The sequence below is a fragment of the Delphinus delphis genome, chromosome 2 (genome assembly GCF_949987515.2).
Source record: "Delphinus delphis chromosome 2, mDelDel1.2, whole genome shotgun sequence".
In the NCBI taxonomy this organism is placed as follows: Eukaryota; Metazoa; Chordata; class Mammalia; order Artiodactyla; family Delphinidae; genus Delphinus; species Delphinus delphis.
In genome coordinates this window covers 105,247,790-105,269,048 of record NC_082684.1, presented here as the reverse complement: position 1 = coordinate 105,269,048, position 21,259 = coordinate 105,247,790, and the positions used below count along the sequence as shown (strand labels likewise).

General features: G+C 50.2%; 1 protein-coding gene across 1 annotated transcript in view; it reads left to right on the top strand.

Moving 5' to 3' along the window:
* The first annotated feature begins 11,972 nt into the window (after positions 1 to 11,972).
* The window catches only part of SLC28A1 (solute carrier family 28 member 1), a 45,020-nt gene continuing 35,733 nt past the window's right edge, over positions 11,973 to 21,259 (top strand). The window contains 7 exon segments of the mRNA XM_060002535.1: positions 11,973 to 12,070; positions 12,947 to 13,058; positions 13,624 to 13,644; positions 13,647 to 13,718; positions 15,873 to 15,963; positions 19,975 to 20,042; positions 20,044 to 20,165. Coding sequence (XP_059858518.1) covers positions 11,973 to 12,070; positions 12,947 to 13,058; positions 13,624 to 13,644; positions 13,647 to 13,718; positions 15,873 to 15,963; positions 19,975 to 20,042; positions 20,044 to 20,165 — 584 coding nt within the window.

The following is a 21,259-nucleotide window of genomic DNA, read 5'->3' as shown; positions in this document are numbered from 1 at the left end:
GCCTGGGATGGGGTGGGTCTCGAGCTAGCCTGCTCCCCTTGGAATGCAATAAAGGCAGCAACTGTGTATCTTGCTCGCCCTTATCTGGTGTGGTTGTAGGTATATGGGGTCAGGGTCCCGTCTCCCCAGGCGGTTCTCTGAAGGCGTCCTGCAGTCCCTGGACCCACTGGAAAAGTGAATCCATGTTTTGGATCCTAGATTGGCATTCAGCCTCAGCCTTCTGTGGCCGCAGCTAGACAGTCTGTGCTGCTTGTACTAATGGAATGATGGCTTGTGCCCCTTACGAGGGCGCTTAGGCCTTTGGAATTGCTCATTCATTTGGAAGAGGAATGCGGAGGAAGGAACCCAGGAAGGAAGAGCAGAGCTGGGGCTCTGGGGAAACGCCCAGTGTCTTTGGCTGCCTCCACTGGGGCAAGACCAGCCTGGGGGAAGACGAGCTCCTGCCTCTCAGCTGCTCACTGACTGTTTCCTGCCTCCCAAGCTGCAGAGGCTTCTCATTCCCAGCCCTACCCCATCACCCAGGCCTTTCCTTGCCTGACCTTTACCCCCCTCCGTTTGACATTTCTGACTTCTCTACCTCCTCTTGTGCTCAGGTGACTCTGCCCACTTTTTCCTCTTGCTCCCAACTCTCCCAGCCTGCATATCCAGATTGCCGTGGTGAACTGAGAGCTGGAATATTGTTGATTTGTTTATTCATTCATCCATTCATTCGGCAGACATACTGAGCAGACTTACTTCATGCCAGACCCTGAGCTGACCACTGCTGAGAGGCAAAGATGCATGAGGTGGTCTCAAAAGAGGTGCTTTCCATTAGGTTTCTTGGGTTTTGAGCAACAGAAATGGACTTGGACCTTCATGGGAAGGGTGTTGGGGGTAGTTCACAGAACCAAAGGAATAGCTGAACAGTTGGCCTTTAGAAGGGCAGGAGCCAGGGTAGCTCCAGAGCTTGCCTCCCAGGAACTGCTGCCGTTGGCTCCAGTGGATCTCCCTCCACTCAAGGTTCAAATTCCTGTCCTGGAGCTCCGGGCATTGTGGACTGGGAGAGAGGTAGTTTTCCAAAGGATGGGGATTCTTACCAGAAGAATGGTGGAGGGTGGAAGGGTAGAAAGGGCTTGGCAGGCAACCACAGAAGATACCCTGACACACACAGATACACATAGACACACACACACACACACACACACACACACACACGCCCCTTTCTTCCCATCTGATGCACTACAACTCTCTTACATACAACCAAAAGCAAATCGCTCTCTGCTTGGGGAGACCATTCAAGGTAATAGTCAATGACTAAGTCCAGGGGTAATGACCAGGGCTACCATTCTCCAAAGTCCAGTGTCACTAATGATACTCTTTCCTCTTTTATCACAATCTCCTTTTGAAATTCTGCAACCTGTGGAAATTATAAAACCCAACAAGAAGGGAAGTATGAGTAAAGGCTACGGTCCATTTCTATAACTGGTCATGAGAACTAGTATTTATGACTAGGGATTTTTTTGCCCTTTGGAGTGACCCAAATCTTCAGTTCCAAAGTCGAGTTCCTAAGCGGTCCTGCCTGTGCGGCAAGCATTAGCCACTGGACATGGCAGTACCAGGAAGCACTTTAGGAAACCCCCACGTCCATCTGTACCCTGCCCCCTTTTAAGCAGCCGCAATCATATTTTCCCTTGATAGAGTTAATCATCCTAGCTACTCCTACGTGTCACTATATTTACTCGTATCCTAGATATACTTCTATCCTAGCTCTGTGTGGCTCAGAGGTACAAGCAACCTGAGACGGCCAGGTGCCTAGGCTTCTAATTCACTTGAATCATTACTATGAATTTTTGAAGGTATGTTTTCTTGGGAACTAAAACCTCTACACCAGTCTGGTCCTAAACCTCAGATATGAGAAACGCACTGAGAGGTCGTGATAACGTGCCCCTCTTCACCCTGCTTCCTGGCCTGTAGGAGAAACAGCACCATGAATTGGTTGCCGGTTTGGAGCTTATGCTACATCTTGCAGGCCTTACCCAGCCTTGCAAGGTATTGTTTTCAGCTGGTGCCGTAGCTGAGTTTTCAACAAACCGTTTCACCATATTATCAAGCTAACTGCTTCTAGACTGTGGGGATCCTGACAAGATGAGCAAAGGCCATAGGCATCAACCCATTACTTTGCTATAAAGTGTATTCCCTGGTTGAATGCAATGTGTGGGGATACCGAAATGCTGTTTACAACAGTTGATAATTCCATGGATTTTTTTTTTTTTTTTTTTTTTTTTTTTTTGCGGTACGCGGGCCTCTCACTGTTGTGGCCTCTCCCATTACGGAGCACGGGCTCCCGACGCGCAGGCTCAGTGGCCACGGCTCACGGGCCTAGCTGCTCCGCGGCATGTGGGATCTTCCCGGACCGGGGCACGAACCCATGTCCCCTGCATCGGCAGGCGGACTCCCAACCACTGCGCCACCAGGGAAGACCTGGACTATGGTTTTTATTTGAGATGCCGTGAGATTGGATAAGACTGAAGTTTTTTTAAAAATTTTTTTGTGTGTGTGATACGCAGGCCTCTCACTGCTGGGGCCCCTTCCGTTGTGGAGCACAGGCTCCGGACGCGCAGGCTCAGCGGCCATGGCTCACGGGCCTAGCTGCTCCGCGGCATGTGGGATCTTCCCGGACCGGAGCACGAACCCGTGTCCCCTGCATCGGCAGGCGGACTCTCAACCACTGCGCCACCAGGGAAGCCCAATTCCATGGATTTTGATGGGAGAGGCATGATGGGTAAGGAAAGCAAATCCAAATCCAGAAGAAGGGCCCCTAATGGTCAAGATAAGTGCCTGCCCTGTTAAAGCCATAGCATAAGTGTAGACTGAGGCGAGCTCAGCCATAGGGCAGGAGGAGGCATTATGGGAGAGTGAGTGATGCCCACACACAGCTTGCCTGTGCCTCCAGAACCCTCTCCTGGAGCATTCACCTAATGATGGTGGCCATGCCTGATTTTGGCTGGGTGGATCCGACAACCCCTGTTCATAAGGGCCAGCATGGCCACCTGGTAGGCTGTAGCCAAGCAGTTAGACTCCCCAGAGCCCAGTGGCAAGTCAGAGGGCTGTGTGTCAAAAGGATAATAGTTACTTGTTGGCCAGCGTATCACTTGATTCCAAACTCTGGGTTCTCCTGCCATATTTTTAATTTTTTTTATTTTTAATTTTTTAACATCTTTATTACAGTATAATTACTTTACATTGTTGTGTTAGTTTCTGCTGTATAACAAAGTGAATCAGTTATACATATACGTATGTCCCCATATCTCTTCCCTCTTGCGTCTCCCTCCCTCCTACCCTTCCTATCCCACCCCCTTCTGCCATATTTTTTAAATCAAGACTTGTCACAATCTCCATGTGCCTCCCCAATATGCCACAGACAGACCCCTCAAGCACCACTGGCTCTGCCAGGTCGTGTGGCCTCGTGGCAGAATCATTTGTGCTCAAGGCTTTTCCTGCCGGAGAGCCTTCACTTGCTCTGCGCCCTGCCCAAAGCTGGCAGTCTTCTGGGTCAGTCAGTAAACGGGTTGGAGCAAGATGCCCCAAACTGACAATTTTGCCTGGAATTGGGCCTTCGTGGTAAGGAATTCAAAATGTAGGAATTTGTCCTACATTAATGGAGGAACTATTCTGACCTCAACAGACCCCTTGATCCCCAGGAACGTTATTCAAGGAACAGACATTTGCATTTTCACATGCTTTATCTCCCACCTCTGACTCACATATATATGTCTTACCAAAGCATCTAGGGAAACTGTTGATCTCCAGACCCTATCAGCATGATGCCATCAGTGTGCTGGAACATTGCATTGCTGAGGTCAAGGTCCCTGTGAGGCAGTCTGTGGCACAGAGCTGAACAGCTAAGATAATATATATCATTCAGCAGGACAGCAGTGGAGTACTGCTACCCTGCCAGCTGAAGACGAATTGCTTCTGATGTTCTTTGCTCATGAAAATCAAGGGAAAAAATGAATTCACTGGATCAAAGGGTTCATACCAAATGCCAAGAGCTGGATGAATTTGCTTTAGCAAGAAGACCATTTCTGGAACAGCACCTGCAATTGGAGTTAACACGTTTTAAAGTTTACAACAATCCAAAGACCTCCTGGCCAGGCTGAGCTGTGGTAGGAATCACTATGACTTGACTCTTAAATCTGATAGTAACACTGATTTCTACAATTCCCTCACAAATACGGAAGCACTTTTGATTTACCATTTCGGTCGGGAGCGGGAATTCTGATGGCTTATGCTTCTCCTATCCTATTATAGTCATTCTTACCCCACTAATCAGAGCCATCGTGGGGGTTATGCGTGTTTCAGAATATATCCATTTCAACTGTACACTCAAAATAACCTTTCATTGGCTTTGAGATTCCACTGGGTCTACTGTGGCGCAAAATTTAGTCTATTAAACATCTCTATGGATTGAGAGACCACATGCTCTTCTACTGTACCCAGAAATTGGGCTTGGCTTGGAGCCAGTGTCCTACAAAACCCCTCTCCCCAAGTCTGAGTACTTTCCTTTCCTTTCCGTTCCCAGATAAGTGAACACAGATCCCTTTGGGGAAGGTTGCAAGGAAGGTTAACAATATGCATCTAAGTGTTAAAATAAGGTTTTTCTTCAAAGATATTTGACTTCCTCTCCCTTGAAAGTCTGGAAATTAAGTGGGAGATTTTGACTCTGCCTTGGCAGCTGAGAGAGACCTCTTTGCCCAACCAGAAACCTTTGGTTACAGTAGTAACTAGCTGATATCTTAGGCACTGTCTGGTCTTTTTCATTCCTGGGGCCCAATGATTAATTAACCACAGCTAGAGGTTTGGTTTCCATGCCCATGTCCATTATGATAACTCCTCTACTGTGTTCCTTCTGTCTATCTCTGCTGCTGAGATCAGGAAGTTCATTTCATAGGAGCTCTTCCAACCAGAATTCCAGGCCTAGAGAGGAAAGCCAGCAGAGCCTCGCCAATTTCTCATGGCAGGGAGTGAGACCATCTTCTGGGTCATGTCAGAGGCCAGAGGGCAGATGGGCTGGATGCATGTCAGGGACCCAATAAAGCATTCTTGTTTCCTAAAATCTGTGAGTCCCTGCCTTTCTTGGAATTTTGGTCTTTTGTTATAATTTAGCATGGGTCAGTATTTAGTCCAGATTTGTATTATCCACCCTCATCTATAGCCCCCCTCCCCCTGCACAAATGGTAAGAACTGTATCTGGCTGTATGAGCTTCTATAGAATCTCTGGTGAGTGAGAACATATCAATAAACAAAACCTGAATCAAAATTCTGTTCCGCTATCTTGGTCAAACAACCTTAAAAAGTTTCCATAAATTTCCCCTATATTTTTTGGCAATGTATATCAGCTAGCTCATACAGTTTCTTCTGGGAGTAACTCTTCTTTTTCCTGATTTGATTCTGCCTCTTATCCCCTGGGTTATGTTGACTGTGGATTCTGGTTACTGGCAGACCAACAGTGTTGTGTGGGACGGGGTCTGGGTCTCAGTTTTGTACCTTGATGTTGTCAGTACCCCTGAGCTGATCACACTCAGGGAGCCTGTTTCATTCATTAAACGTACAAGGAAATGGAATTTTCACACTAAAAACCCACCTTGCTAATTTTTTATGAGACATGTAACCATCCAGAAGACTGGACACTTTACCTGACAAGGGAATTCTTCCCTTCTTCTGAAAGGAGAACTTCAAGGGAGGCCAAATTATCAGAAGGTTGTTTGGGCTGAGAACAGACAGACCTCAGTTCAAATCCACCTCTACTAGCCATGTGAGCTTGGGCTTGTTGCTTAAGCCCTTGGAACCGAGATGCACGTGAGTGATTGGAGCTAGCTCTAGGTAGGAGTGTTAAGAAAATTCAGCTGAGTAAAGATCTAAGTGGCCTTATTCACGAATTGGGCAGCATCGCATCTGGCAAGTATCAATAGAAAGGAGCTCTGAGGAGGTGTACAAAGTGGAAGGTTTTTAAAGGCAGAAGGAGGGTGGGACCATAAAGTCATAAAGGAAAGAACGGATTATTTCAGGCAAGGTCACCTTCCCTTGGGGGAAAAGGGGAAGTCTATCATGCAGGTGAGATGACCTCACTGTGCTCATCAGGTAATTCCAGACTGACTGGTTAAAGGTTGCAGTCCTGGGAGTGGCTGAAACTATAGTAGAGTCTTGGTTTGCTCTCCTATGGACAAGTGACTCCATTTTGTGCCTGTTGTTCCTTTTTCTAATAGAGGCATCCCCTACTGACACCCAGAGGTCCTGGAATCCACGAGGCACTGTCCTCAGACCTCAGAACTGATGTGGTTCAGAGATGGCTCTTTCCTATTATTTCCAAAGGGCAGCGAGAGATAGCAGCTACCGTCTACTCAGCCTCAGGGGATGCATCACGCGTGAAGATGAAAGACCTTCATGCATGATGTACGGAGTAAATAACTCGAACGAGAATCCCCATCTCAGGCCAAGGAATCTGCTTAAGATGCATCAGGTGTCCTACTGTGTAGACTGTGTCACTGGCAGAGAAATTTCATTAGGGCTCTTGTTTTCTAACAGGGCAAAATGTATATTCTTGGAGCAGTTGGAGTCAAATTATTCAGATTATGTGGCTGAGTGCCCATTAAATCAACCCCTGTGGAATTTGTGCTGGGTCTTACTCAGGAAGTTGCTCAGAGACACAGTATCCCTGGTTTCGTGGAGTCTGACTAGAGAATACAATTCACAGCCATTAGGTCTAAGTATGGGCCCAGAATCCATCCTGCCTGCCAAGCTGGGAGACCCTGGTGTTTCTCCCTTCCTTCAGGGTGGGGTGGCTAACGACATCTCCACCCCACCCCTGAAAACCGTCTTTCCAGCTCTCGTCCCGTGAGAAAAAATCAGTACTGCCTCCTGACCCACAGGCTGGTCAGTGATTAGCCCCTGGGCTGGGTCAGGCTCTCCACGAACCCCAACAGGCAGAGAAGTGAAGGGACTGGGACACAGCCTTTGGAAGAGGGAACCTTGCTCCTAAGGCACAGTGACATGGAAAGCAGTGTCGCACAGCGAGGCATGATACAGGCTTGGCAGGCCCATGCAGGAAGGAGAGTTGGTGCCAGTCGGAGAGGAGACCGTGCCTTGCGTCCTGAGGCACGATGTTACTGGTGGAAGCCCACCTGGGTGGAGGGAAGCAAGCACCTGGAGAGTCTCAGTGTCTAGATGTGACCCTCAGAGGCGTTCATTTTTGTTCTTCCTGACCATTGTATTTAACTTGTGATGCCCATTTGTCAGCACCTCCCCTGTGACACTACTGGTCTGTGGTAGATTCATCTGAGCGGCTCCTCCCAGGAGGCCTACAGCCCTCCTCACGGAAACTTTTATAAAAATAGCTGGCTTTGCTCTAAGTGGGTGCTACATCAGACCACTGCCCCGACAGAGGGAAAAAATGGAACAATCAAGGAACTATCTTTGCCTATATAATTAACCGGCTTATCAACTGTGACTCCGTGTCAGGCTCTGGGCCAACAAGGCAATGGAGATCCAAATTAACAGCTCCCACAGCCCCTGCCAATGGCTGGCAGGAAATACTGTGCCTCCCAGAGGAGGATATAGCCTTTGGTATAAAACCCACAAAAGCCACGGATATCATCCTTGAATCACGTCCTTCACAGGATGACGTGAATTAAGACCTACCTTTGTGGAACATCTTAACCTGCTTCAAACTGAAAAAGGAAGCATCTCAACCTCTCATTATATAAAAAGCTAATATGAGATGGAAAGGCAGGAGGGATAGAAGGTAAAACGAAAACAGAGACAAGGGAAATACACTTCACAGTGTAGCAGCCAGTTAAATATTTGGAAAGAGAGATCTCTTAGCTGTTTGGGGAAAATCCCCCTGCCTGGTGGTCATGGGCCCTCATGGGCATGGGACCAGGCATCTTACTTTACCAGCCCTTCACTGTTGCTGAGATAGATGAACCCCCAGACCCATTCTTTCATCTTGTACTGGATAATGGCCATTTGTGCCCATCTGTTCCCAATGAATAGAAAGGGTCAAGGGGTGGACTGTAGCAGGAGACGCTGGGATAGTCACAGCAAGTAAGCTGGGGCAGGGGAGTTTGGCGTTTTGGGTGTTTGGAGTATTTCCTTCCTCTGTGAACACCTGGACTTGCTGTATAGGTGCTAGAAGACCACTGTGCTCTCAGTCTCGTGAGGGTCCCTTCTTACGGAAAGTGTGTAAGAGTTACAAGCAGAGGGCATACGCGTCTAAGATATTTCCTCAGTTTTTTTTTTTTAAATAAATTTATTTATTTTTGGCTGCGTTGGGTCTTCGTTGCTGCGCGCGGGCTTTCTCTAGTTGCGGCGAGCTGGGGCTACTCTTCGTTGCGGTGCACGGGCTTCTCATTGCAGTGGATTCTCTTGTTGCAGAGCATGGGCTCTAGGCACGCAGACTCAGTAGTTGTGGCGCACGGGCTTAGCTGCTCCGCGGTATGTGGGATCTTCCCGGACCAGGACTCAAACCCGTGTTCCCTGCATTTGCAGGTGGATTCTTTAACCACTGCGCCACCAGAGAAGTCCCCTTTCTTCGGTTTTTGTATTTTGCTCTGTGTCATCAGAATTTGTACACTCTTTCCAGTTTAGCATATTTCTTCTAGGACTATAGGAATCCTATCTTCCAATGCCCCAAATGAGAAAGGAACCATTGTATTGAATGTCCTTTCTGCTAACCGCCCAGGTGTAAGAGAGAGAGAAGCAGGTTTAGGAAAGAGGAATGACAACCTCATGCTCACGGAACTTGACCAGGGAGGAGCCTCTCTTTTTAGTCACTGCTTGGACTCATGAATAGGTGTGATGAAAAAGGCCTTATCTGTGAAGAGCCAAGAGGTGAGAGCAGGCAAAACTGTGAGAAGAAAATAAGGGGACTGTTGAACGTCCCTTCTGACGAGGTCTGCCTCTTACAGTTCTGAATGTTTCACTCACCCCTTGTAAAAATATCCTCTTCATTATATCAGAGTATGGCAAGGAGAAGGGACTCTCTACCACTCAGACCAAGAATTCCCCTGAAACAGGAGTGGCGCCAGAGAACTGAAGCCAGAAACAGGTAAGGGGTTGCCTCTGAGGAGTGGGACAGGGATGGGAGAGGTGGAGCAACCTCCTCATTATAAATCCTTCTAAGTGCTTCTGTTTTGTTTTGATTGGAAGGGGGGAAAGATACACGATACACACACACACACACACACACACACACACACACACACACACACACATTGCTATATATATATATATATATATAGCAACGTGCAGGCCTTTTTTTTTGTTTGCAGTTTCACATTTATTTTTGGCAGGAAGGAAATCATTGCAAACCTCTTGACTGACAATGTTCGCCCCCTGGAAACGTGCACATTCCACATGTAGTATTTCCCCAGTGATGCTGGATTGTTTATCACATTCAAATGTCCAACAGAAAACCACGACTACCCAGACACCAGCATCTCCACCACTTGGTGGGTGGTGCTGTTAGTCTACAGAGAAGCTCCCTGGAGAAGGGAACAGGAACAGACACTATCAAATCTACAGTAACATAGGAACAGAGGCAGCCACTTGATTTTGCACAGGCAAAGGCAAGCACTTCAAACCATCCACTCTTCTCGAACCCTGGCACGCCAGCTGTCCATCACAGCACCTTTAAATGCAGAGGCACAAATGTCACAAGTGTTTGAGCATAGGGCTGTGTGGTTCTGGATTTCTTGAGAAAGCCATCTTTAATATACAGCGTTGTAAAATGTTGCCAAGTTACAGATTTACAGATTTCCTTTTTATACAACAAGTTCAGATGCTGCAACTGTGACAAGTCTGTGTCATTAGATATATATATATTCCTTGCCTCGCCCTGCTCTGGACCTAGCACCCCAGCCCTGGCTCAGTTCCAGGCCTCACTGTACCACCCCAGTGAGATCATCTCCTCAGGAAACAGGCCACAGGGAGTCAAGTGACACGCCAAGGTCACACAGCTGGATGGGGCACAGCCAGGACCCATGAAGTCCTCCAGCTCTTGTTCTTTCCCTGGGGGCTCATCCCAACCCACCCAGCCTCCCAACCGCCCAGCCTGTGGCTCTCAGCCAAATTCCACCTGAAAAGAGCACTTGGTTTCTGGGGGACCAGGATCGCTGGTTGACTGCCCCTCCTTCAGGGCAGGAGCAGGGGAGCAACACAGGGTCTCCTGGCCTGGAGGAGGAGAGCAGTGTGTCCAGACAGCCCTGAGATGGGACCTGTGACAGCGATGACACCGGCCAGCCTGATGGTGCCAGCCTCTCTGCCAAACACCTCACCTGCATTTGCTCATTTAATCCCCATCAATATTTATTTATGAGGTAGGTACTATTACCTCACGTTTTACAGATGAGGAAACCAGTTAACTTTCAGAACCAGGACTGAATCTAGACCTTTGGGCTCTAAGGGCTCATTTTAAGACACACAGCCTATTAAATCCTTGTTGGAGAGATCAGGGCACACGAAGATGTCAAGGCTCTAAGGTGCAGCGTAGGGAATGTTTTGGAACAAGTTTGGCTCCTCCTGGATGTGTTGTGCCTCCTGGCTTCTCTCTGGGCACCAAGAGAGGAAGGAGAGGAGAGAGGAGAGGATGGAGGAGGGGGGAAGGGGAGGGGAGAGGGAGCAGGAAAGGGGGGAAGGAGGGGAGGAAGAAGTTAGAAGTGGGCAGAGGCAGAGAAGCAAGTACAGTCCCGTCTGCCCTTCACCGGGGCTTGATGAGGCCCCCTGCCAGGGCAGCTACAAGCCCATCCCTGTGGAGGCTGCCCATGGTGGCAGGTGTTCTGCTCAGGATGAACCAGATGATGCCACAAACGTTTAGTTTATAATCAAGGCAGCACACAAGCCTCCAACAGAGTGAGTGGGGCACAGTGTTGCTCTCCACCCAAAAGAGCAAACTGCAAAAAACCTGGTATAGTATAAGCCTCTTTTGTAAAATGAATAACCCAAAAGAGTATTCACTTATGAAAAATGTCTGGAGAAAAATTCCACAAGCTCAGTGGTGGTCATATCTGGAAGGCTCAGATTAGAGGGATTTTTAACTTCCTGTGTTTTGTATATTTCTATAATGTTTAAATGTTTGCTGATGCATGTGTAATACTTTGGTAATCAGAATGACAAAAAAAAATGTTTTTAAAGAGAAGGGGTACCCCCCACCCTTCATCCATCATGGTTCCCAAACTTCCAAAACAACCAGCCTGTGCTGGTAACTCCACCTCTGTGTTACCAGGAAGTGTTTATGCATCATAAAGGATTTTGTCCTGAGTGTGTATGATTAATTATTAAGGAGATGTTGTCAATCCTGTCAGATAAGTTTAATGTTTAGTTTGAGGACTGAAATGTTAAAGGCTTTGTCCATTGACTTTGCACACTGTTGCTTCGGTGTCAGTTAAAAAGCCATGGAACCAAAGGGCAAGCTGCGATTTTGTTTTGTTTTCAAGACCACTTAGACCTGAAACACTTTTATTATTTATAGCACTACACTGCTTTCCTTATCTTCAAGCTCAGGAAAATAGGTTGCTGTTATAATTACTGATCCAGTGAGGAAAGGGAGACTGTGTAAGATGCAAAACGAACGATAAAACACATGATCCAAAAAACTGAATAGCACTGATGGCAGGTGGAAAAGGAGGCCCCAGGAGGGGATATGGGGAGAGAGAGTAATAAAGCTGAGCTTCCTGGAAGAGGTGGGCCTGTTTGGGAGCAGGAAAGAGTGGAGAGGAAGGCGTTATTGAGGAGGAAGGCAGATTCAGTTATGAGGCAGGAGCTCCGCAGGCCAGGCCTAGAGTGAGGCCCACTTGCCCCGTTTCCTCTTTTCCCTGAGAGAGGCCAGGGTCCCTGCCCCGGCCGTGGCCCTGGGCTCTGGAGACCGTGCTGGACAAAGCCAGGTGGGAGGCCCAGCCAACTCCAACTCTGGACTCTGCCCAGGAATTTCCACTGAGATGAGAAGACAGGCCAAAACGCAAGCAGGTTGGATCCAGCCCGTCCCCGTGGAAACACGCTTCCATCTCCCTGAGAGGGACTTGTTGACCACAAATATGTGAGTAGGAAGAAGAGCCTGCCCCTCTCCGTGCAGCTGTGTGTCTGTGTTTGCGTATGTGCATGGGTGGCTGGGCTTTCCCAGGCTCTGCCTGTGTGAGTACTTCCCTACGTGGGCTTGCTCATGTGTGCCCTTGCATGTGTGCTCCTGGGTATGTGAGCTTAGCCAGTCTGGTGCTTGGGCAAGGTAGGGTGCTACCTAAGGGGAAGAAAAAGAGGGGGGACAGGAGTGAAGAGAGATGGAGTCGTCGTTAGGGCTCTTATTTACAGATGAGTTTAGGCCTATGTACTGAGCTTCAGCAAAGAAAAAAAAAGAAAGAAAGAAAAAGAAAAAAAAAAAGGACTATATTGGCTCCTGTAATTGAAAAGCCCAGGGGTAGTACTGGTTTCAGGCATAGTTGGATCCAGGGACTGGAATGTTGTCTTCAGGATATTGTCTCTCCATCTTTCAGAGATGAGAGAGTGTAATACAATGAAAATATCACTTAATGGCAATGGTTTTAACCTGTTGCGGTGAGTGATGAAAGCTAAGACCTGTCTTCAGAAAAAAGCCTTTCAGATACATACACATGCTATACACAATTCCTTCCTTTCCTTCTCTTTGAAGTGGGCAGGCCTTGCCCTGTTTCTGCCTGACCTCCCAGATTTACAAGGACTTGCCTCTCACAGGTTCAGGAGTGCAGGGAGCGGGGGCCTTCCTCTGTCACTGGGGCCCCTGGCACAATGAGGGTTGAGCTCTGGGACGGGAGAGGCTATGCCAGGCCACAGCTCCCCGCTCCCCGCCTCCTCCCTTCCATCCTCTGCCCTTCGCCCAGCCGCTCATCTGGGTCCTGCCTAGCCTCCCCTTTCAGCTTTGGGCCCTGACTTTGTCTTTCAGCTGCAAGGTCTGGTGCACGGAGGACGACACACCGAGCCTAAGAGAGGCCAGCTCTCTCACATCAGCGGCTGGTGGTTTGGAGAACATGGGGGCTGAGCTGTTGGAAAGCCTGGCCTGTCCCCTCCCCCATGCTGGTTTGGCCCCGCCTGGTGAGAGGGGCCTTTGTTCATCATCTTCCTCCCGCCCCCACCTCCTCCTCACCTCTTTGCTTGAACACTTATGACCCCCGCAGTGTGTTGACCTCCTCCACACAGAGCAGCCCCCTTAATCACTCATTAAACATCTGTGCACACCTATCATATGCCAGTAGAGCCTGCCCTCGTCAGAAAGGTCAGGGAGGGGCTCACCCAGGAAGTGACATTTCAGCTGTGATCTGAATGATAAGGAGGAAGGTACTTCCCTGGCCATCCAGTGGTTAAGACTCTGTGCTTCCACTGTGGGGGGGGGGGGTGGTGGTGAGGGGGGCGTGGGTTCGATCCTTGGTTGGGGAACTAGGATCCCACATGCCTCGCCGCACAGCCGAAAAAATAAGAAATTAAAGGATAAGTCCCCAGTCCACTCCCGAGGCGACTGTGGGCACACTGGTGGCAGCCTGGGTCTCTCCGCACTCCAGGCCCCCAGCTCTAATTCTCGCGTGAGGCGGGAGGCACACTCCGGTCCATCTCTGGTGGCTTTAGGAGGAAGGCCGGGACCCTGGCACAGTGACTCAAGCCCTGCAGAAGTCAGGGACAGCGGGAGCAAGGCTGGCCCCGAGCCCTCCTCAGGGTGGTAGGTCGTCTCCAGGAAGGATGTGGGCTGGCCCGGGGAGGAGGCCCCTGTGGGGAACCTGGCCTCCTGACAGGGAAGGGGCTCACTGGACCTTTGCTGAAGAAAGGAGTAAACGTGTTTTAGCCAACAGATGAGTCCTGCTGACCTTGGCCTCAGAGGTGAGCCAGGCCAGAGGTTCCCAATCTGCTTTGAAGCGGCCAGAATGAAAATCCCATGGGGGACCCCAATTTATACTGAGGAGCTGCTCTGGTTGAAGTTGGATGGGGTCCCTGAACCAGCCTGGTCCCCTCTTTACTCCCCATCTGCCTTCTACCCCATTCGGTCTCTGGGACACCTCAGGGAACCTTGAAGCTTAGTTTGAAAACCCCTAGACTGGGCCAGGCCCCTCCTTTCACATGGGGAGGCTGAAGCCCAGAGAGGGAGAGAGATGGACCCAGGTCACACAGGCAGCAAATCGAACCTAGAGCTTGGCCTCCTGACACCCAGGCCTACTGGGGGTGGGGGGTTCCTGACTGACCAGATCCTGAGCTGATGAGAGCGTGTTGCCCAAAACTTGGCTTCTGCGCACCAGTGCCAAATCGAATCTCGGAGACAGAGTTTTGGGTGAAGTAGAAAAGCATAGCTTTATTACTTTGCCAGGCAAAGGGAGACACAGCCAGCTCTCGCCCTCGAAAACTGTGTGTCCCTACCCAGGAGCATTTGGTGAGGAGTTTTATAGCAATGGTTCAAGGGTGGGGTGGCTGACAAGACTAGGGTGTGTGCAGGGCCTGCACCCCTTTACTTTTGTTTCAGGTAATCTTTTTTTTTTTTGCGGTACGCGGGCCTCTCACTGCTGCGGCCTCTCCCGTTGTGGAGCACAGGTTCCGGACGCGCAGGCTCAGCGGCCATGGTTCACGGGCCCAGCCGCTCCGCGGCATGTGGGATCCTCCCGGACCAGGGCACGAACCCGCGTCCCCTGCATCAGCAGGCGGACTCGCAACCACTACGCCACCAGGGAAGCCCTCAGGTAATCTTCTTGATGAGCTTCTCTGGTTCCTTTAATCTGGGCTCAGGTGATCTTTCCTGGAATGAAGAACGCTGACATTTCCCATCTGTTGGGTTTTAGTTCTGTAAAGAGCTCAAAGATATTGTTATGTGTTTCCCTTGAAGGGGACCCAGGACCCTGCCCCAAGGCTGCACTATTGTTTCTTGGCTGTTCCTCCCTTGTCTCTGCATCCCTTCCCTTCCCTGATTAACAACTGTTTGAATCTGCCCTTTGGGACTCAGGGAAGGTCATGGAGGCTGGAGTCTGTTCCCTACAAACAAGAAACGGGGGACATAGGCTTCTGTGCCCAGAAGGCCCTTAGGGTCCTGCTCGGTCTCAAGCATTGAGCCAGGTGGGGTTGCGGATTCCATCTGTCTGCCTTGGGATGAGATTGAGGAAAAATGCCTTACTTAGGAGGTGGGCAGTGGGGACAGAGAGAGGGGAGAGAGTTTCCTTTAAAAAGTGACTGGTGGCTGAATGAGTGTGAGTGAGCATCTCCTACGTGCTCAGCCAGGGAGACCTCAGAGATATTCAGGTACCAGCCTTTCCTCCAGGGACAGACAAGTGACCAAGTGACCCGACAAGAATTGGCATTTGCACCGGGTCCAGAAGACAGTGGGGCTGTGTGACAGCTGCCAGTGGACTGTTCACACTTCCTCTCTCTGGGAGGTGCTGTTGACTCAGAGGATAATGTCCCACAGGAGTAAATGCAGAGCTGGGCGCCTCCCCACATGGCTCCTCAGACAGCTGGAAATGGGACAGGGGAGGGGAGGCAGCCATCGTGGTTTGTGCATTTCTGTATGTTGATAAGGTTCTTCCTTATTGTCTCAGTTGGTTCCTTCCCAAACCCTGGAGGCAGGATTATCACCGGGGTAGTGGTGCTCCTCCAGGCTGAGACACAGCTGGTACAGACAGAGGCCGGAAGGAGCGGACGGCCTGAGCCATTCCTTAGTTTGCTCTGGGCAAGGGTTGCCCTGTAACCCTGTGGGATGTCAAGGCCAGTGCCTGGCTCGCCCCATGTTGCCATTTTACTGGGGACGTACCTGAGTGGCTTCTACCTGGAGGTGTTGAGAATCCCCACAGGGGTGGGAGTCAGGGGCGCCACTCATAGACCCTGCTGGTCTTCTCCCCAAGAGGAGCCTGCAGCCAGCCCTGAGGGTGAGACGCTTCTGCAGGGAGCACGCACAGCTGCTTCGGTGGACCTGCACAGGCCTGCTATGTACTGGTGAGCTTGGGGCCCAGCCCCACCAGGGAGACAGACACTCCTGCTTAGCCCCATGGCTCCCACCACCCAGGTTTCAGCCACCTCCACCCCAGCCATCCATGTCTCAGGGCAGGGTCATTCACTTACCCAATAACTCAACAAAGGTTTGTTGAGCACCAACTCAGGGCCAGCTCTTGTTCCAGAAGCTGGGGAATGAGAATTGAACCAGACCAGATCTTGTTCCCAAGGTACTCTCTGATCAGTAAGGGAGAGGGGAACAAATATTTCCACATGATGCCGAGAGCCATCTGGGAGCACCAAGGAAGGATGTGGGGGTGATCAGGGAGGACTTCCAGGAGGAGGTAACATTCCAGTCTCACAGATTGAACAGGAGTTAACCAGGTAAAAGGGGAAGGACAATAGGAGTGAGAAGGCAGAGGAACACACAAGCAAAGGTGAAAACCTGCAGTATGTGGGCAGGCAGCTGATAAACATTCAAGTGTGGCTGGAGGGTAAAGTTCTAGACCGGGAGTGCCAGAGGATGAGGCTGGAGGGATGAGAAGGGGCCAGGTATTGGGAGGGAGTTGGAGAAACTTGGATTTTACCTCCAAGGCCAGAGAGAGCCATTGAAGGATTTAAACCGGGAAGTGTCAAGTTTGGATTCACATTGTGGAAACCCAGAAGAGGCAGGCGGGAAAGACAGGAGAAGGAGATGTTCAGGACCACGTTCCAGATGGGAGAAGATGAAGTGCTGGAGGATGGAAGGGGGCGGATCTGAGAAATCTTCGAGAAGCCACACCAGCCAGACTTGGGAGCTGATCACCTGTGCAGGATGAAGGAGGCCCTGGAATCCAGGATGCCTCAGGGTTCTGCTTGGACCACGGGGCTGGGTGATACTGCCCACCAGAGCTAGGGAACAGGGGTGGAGGAGGGGATCTCAGCAGGGAGGGGGATGGCGAGTTGTTTCGGACAGTGTGTTGGAGGTAACCGCTGCCAGGCCCTCCAGGAGGAGAAGAGGTTTCCCAGGGGTGCGTGGAGAACAAATTGAGCGGTGGTTCGTGGATGGAAACCTGGGGACTGGCCACACGGAAGGAATTAGAGAGGGAGAGGAGTCCTGAGACAGCCTGAGAAGGCGTGCAGGTGGGGGCAGCAGCAGGACACCAGGAGCAGAGTCGGTGCAGAAGCCCAGGGAGCAAAGGGTTTCAAGAAGGAGGGGAAGATCACCAGCATCTCTGCGGTAAGGGGACCAGCGGGCCAAGGATGGAGCAGTGTCCGTGGGATTTAGGGACAAGGAAGTCATGGTGACTTAGGGTGGACTTGCAAAAGCTGGATGGAGAACAGGAGGAGAGGCAGTGTAGACAGTAAGTCTAGACAGCTCTTGTGAGAAATTTTTTAATGAGAACTGGGTGGGAATATTAAAGGAAGGCTGTGGCAGTGTCAAGGAAGGGGGTGTGTTTGTGAAGGGAGACACTTTGACTGTGTTTCTGAGCTGAGGCAGGGAGTTTGTAGAAAAAGGGGAAGAGCGAGGAGGTGGAGATGACCGGTGGAGCAAGGTCCCCTGGGCACGGGGAAGGAGGGGTCCAGGGCCCAGGCGGAGAGGCGGGTCCTCACAGCTGGAGGCTCGATTTGGCTTGGCAGGTGGGAGATGGACAGGGGAGGTGGGTGTGGATGCAGAGGCCTTCGTGGGGACTACACAGGGGAGAGGACATGGAGGCATGACAGCAGGGGCCCCAGTCTTCATGATGAAATCAAAAGCAGGATGCCCTGCTGCGCTGGGGCTGGTTCATGGCCCTGGCAGCTTCCTCCTCGAGGTGTCGGACACCGTGAAGTCTTCCTTTGGCAGGAGCTGAGCAGGGCCGTCTTGGTTCCCCTTGTGTCCACCTTCACTCAGACTCAGATTTGTTTCTCTTGAAGAAATGATTGCATTCCTTCTAGCAGATAATGGAAATGACCTACCATATCCTATTTCCACTTTTGTCTTGGCTGTCAGGAACTCAGTCTCAGTCATTAAATTCTCCCTTACTTTCTCCATGTTCGGGATTTTGATTCCCTCCAGCTCTTTGATATCTTTGGTGTATCACGTCTTCTATGGCAAGGCTCTTCACGTACTTTCTGAAGTAGGTGTGGTAGAGAAATGAAGCTCATGCTCTCAGCACTTAGTCTGAGCCATAGCAATGGCTTCCTCGCCTTAGGTGGGCTTTCTCCATGGCTGACTGACAGGGAGGGCCTCAGCGTCCCCAATCTCAGAAGAGTGTACCTCTTGCCCATATTTCCAGCCAAGTCCCTGGAGGCCTTTGATGGGCCTAGCTCGGGTCATGTGCCCATCCCTGGGCCCAGGGGATGCTGTGGTCTCCCCCCCCTGAAGTGGGTCAGACACCGCGGGACCACATGGTCTAAGAGTAGGGAGGGGTGCCCAAAAGGAACAGAAAATCCTATCACTGGAGAGGTGAATGGATCCTAGAAGGATGAAAATACTTCCTAATACATGTTTCTCCCGTGTCCTGCCCTGGAGGACTTGTCCACACAGCCCTCTCTCCTACACGATGTGCTGGTCCCTGCTGGCCGCAGACAGACCCAGGTTGGAATTCCAGTCCAATTTCCTCCCTGTGTGAGTCACTTCACTTCTCATCTCTAAATGGGGATCACCACAGTACTGACCCGTGAAATGGGTGTGAGGAGTAATTCTGGCAGTGCTATAAATCGTGCTGACCTTGGTGCCTGTCTCCCACCAGCTCCCCCTCCTTTGACTTCCCACAGCCCTATGCCTGCATCCCTGGCGCTGCCCTGCAGAGCCTCACCTGTGTGCTTCTAACTAACCCCCATACAGGTGTCCCAGCCCACAAACTTCTGCGTCAGAGAAAAGCAACTTTATTTTTCATAACTTGACTTATGGAAAATAAAGTTTCTATTTCAATTTCATTGTTCCAAGTGAGGGATAGGAACTGAACGTATGTCAGTGTGGAATATGCCTTCACCTCTTTCTTCAGGAGTCCCTGGGGGTGATTATCCACGATCAGTTCTCAAGGGTCTGCTAACCTGTCCACTTCCCCAACTGGTCCTGGGTTCTCTGCCGCTGCAAGTAGCCGTGGAGACACCCCCATCTCCATCGTGGGCCTGTTCTGGTCTCCTTTCTGTCTGGGCCACTCACAGAGATCATTTCCTCTCCTTCGGTGCCTGCTGAGGTGTGCGGAACCTTAGAAGCCTTCTGCCTGCCCATGCATTCCACGCGTTTTCCTCTCCGTGACATTTTGCTGCCTCCCTGGGGCAGGACGCCTTTGCTTGCAATGCCACAAATATGCCTGGGCCTTTGCCACCTCCCCTGGCTCAGAGTTCTCTTCTCTGGGACCCACGGGTATCCTCTAACTAGTTTGGCAGCAGAGGGGGAGGGGGAGGGATTACGCTTACTCAAAATGTCCCATCCTACATTTTTTATCCAATGGAAATGTTATAAGTCCTTTCCATTCTTCAAGGGCTCTGGCTCTTGAAATTCATAAGCCAGGGAGAGATAGTTCCCCTCTGCTATCATATTCCTCTCTTGAGATATAGCACAGACTGGCCTAGCAGCTCAAATGGGGAGAAGGGCAAAGGGGGAAAAGGAAATTCCAGGAAGAAAAATGGTCACTGATGAATATTCAGAACGGGATCCTGACACACAAGTGAATGCCTTCCTGGAGCCACTGACTTATCCATCTCTGTCCTCCTCGGAACCTAGTGTGGCTCTGGAACATAGCAGGTGCTCCGTTGATGCTCAGAGATTCATGCTGTCTTGCCTCCTCCTTAAACATCTCCCTCAGCACTTCGGTCAGCACTTTATAGTTTGCAAAGCCCTTTTACACACATTCTGTCAATTAACTTCATAATGACCCTCTGACAAAATAGAGACAATGGTGCTCATTTCCAGACGAAGAAACTAAGGCTCAGAGAGCTCTGGCTGGAGTAAGGTGGAGCTGGAGGATAGGGCTGCGGGGTCCTGCAGACGCCAGTGTCATTATGGATGACCCCGTCTCTGTTTCATCCTCCACCTACTCCCAGCATTTGCTGCCTTCCTGCTGATGGCCTGCCTCCTGGATTTCCAGAGGGCCCTCACCTGTGTGGTGAGGTGTCCTCACCCGTGTGGACCTCGTCTTCCTGGCCCACAGCCTGCTGAAGAGGCTGCTGGGGCCAAAGCTGCTGAGGTGTGTCAAGCCTCTGGGGCATCCCGGCCCGAACCTCTGGTTTAAGAGGTAAGTGAGGCCCCAGGGGAGTATGGGGGTGGGCAGGCACATTGGCAGAGGGCCGCTGAGTCAGCTGCGGGGTCACAGCCAGTGCTGGGTGGGGAGGTCCTTTGTCCTTGTCGCACCAGAGGGCTCCTGGGCCATGGAGAGCACATGTTACTTGCCTGCCTCCTGGGAGCCCCGGAGCAGGTGTTGCTGGGTGGCTTCAGAGGCATCTTTGTGCCATCTTTGTGGCGTTTTGTCAGTTCCCACCTGATTCTCTGCTCCAGTTAAAACAGGTGCCTATGATACCTGAGGACAGGAATCAACAGTTTCCTAAATTCAGATATCCCAGCCCATTCAAGCAGGGAGGACCCATATCAGTGCCTCCTATCAGATCACCTGGAGCATGCGTGAGACATACAGCCGCAGGGGACCACCCCTGGAGTCTGATTCAGCAGTCTGAATTGAGGTCCAGGAATCAATATTTTTTTTAACTTTTTATTTTATATTGGAGTATAGTTGATTAACAATGCTATGATAGTTTCAGGTGTACAGCAAAGTGATTCAGTTAAACATATACATGTATCTATTCTTATTGAAATTCTTTTCCCTTTAGTTAATGTTTTTAGTTAGCCACCAGGGGATTCTGATGTAGCCGGCCATGTTCCTGAACAACAGTTTGGGATCCCCTGGTTTTTAAACTGGGTTCCTTAGAGCTCTGGAAACCTTGGAGGTACCATAGGGCAGGTGAGGGAGATTGGAGAGGGGAACATCAGACACCCTGCCTCCCAGTCTCCATTTCAACCAGACAGCTCTATTTTATCTGTTTTATAAACAGGTTTGCAAAAAAAAGAAAAAATTAGCTGGAAAAAAATGTTTCTATGGCTTAAAAAAGGTACTCTTTTTTTGTTGATGAAGAAACTGGTGCCCAAAGATAATCAATGAGTAAGCCAGGCAGGTGCAGGGCATAATGGTGTTTCCCAAAGTAAGACCCCCGCACCACAGCAAAATGCTTTGAGCCAGCCTATAAACAAAGTTTTAGTTTTATTTATACATAGATTTGTTTTTACATTTGCCTTCTCTTTATTAAATAGATTTATAAAAGGATTTATTTTTACAGT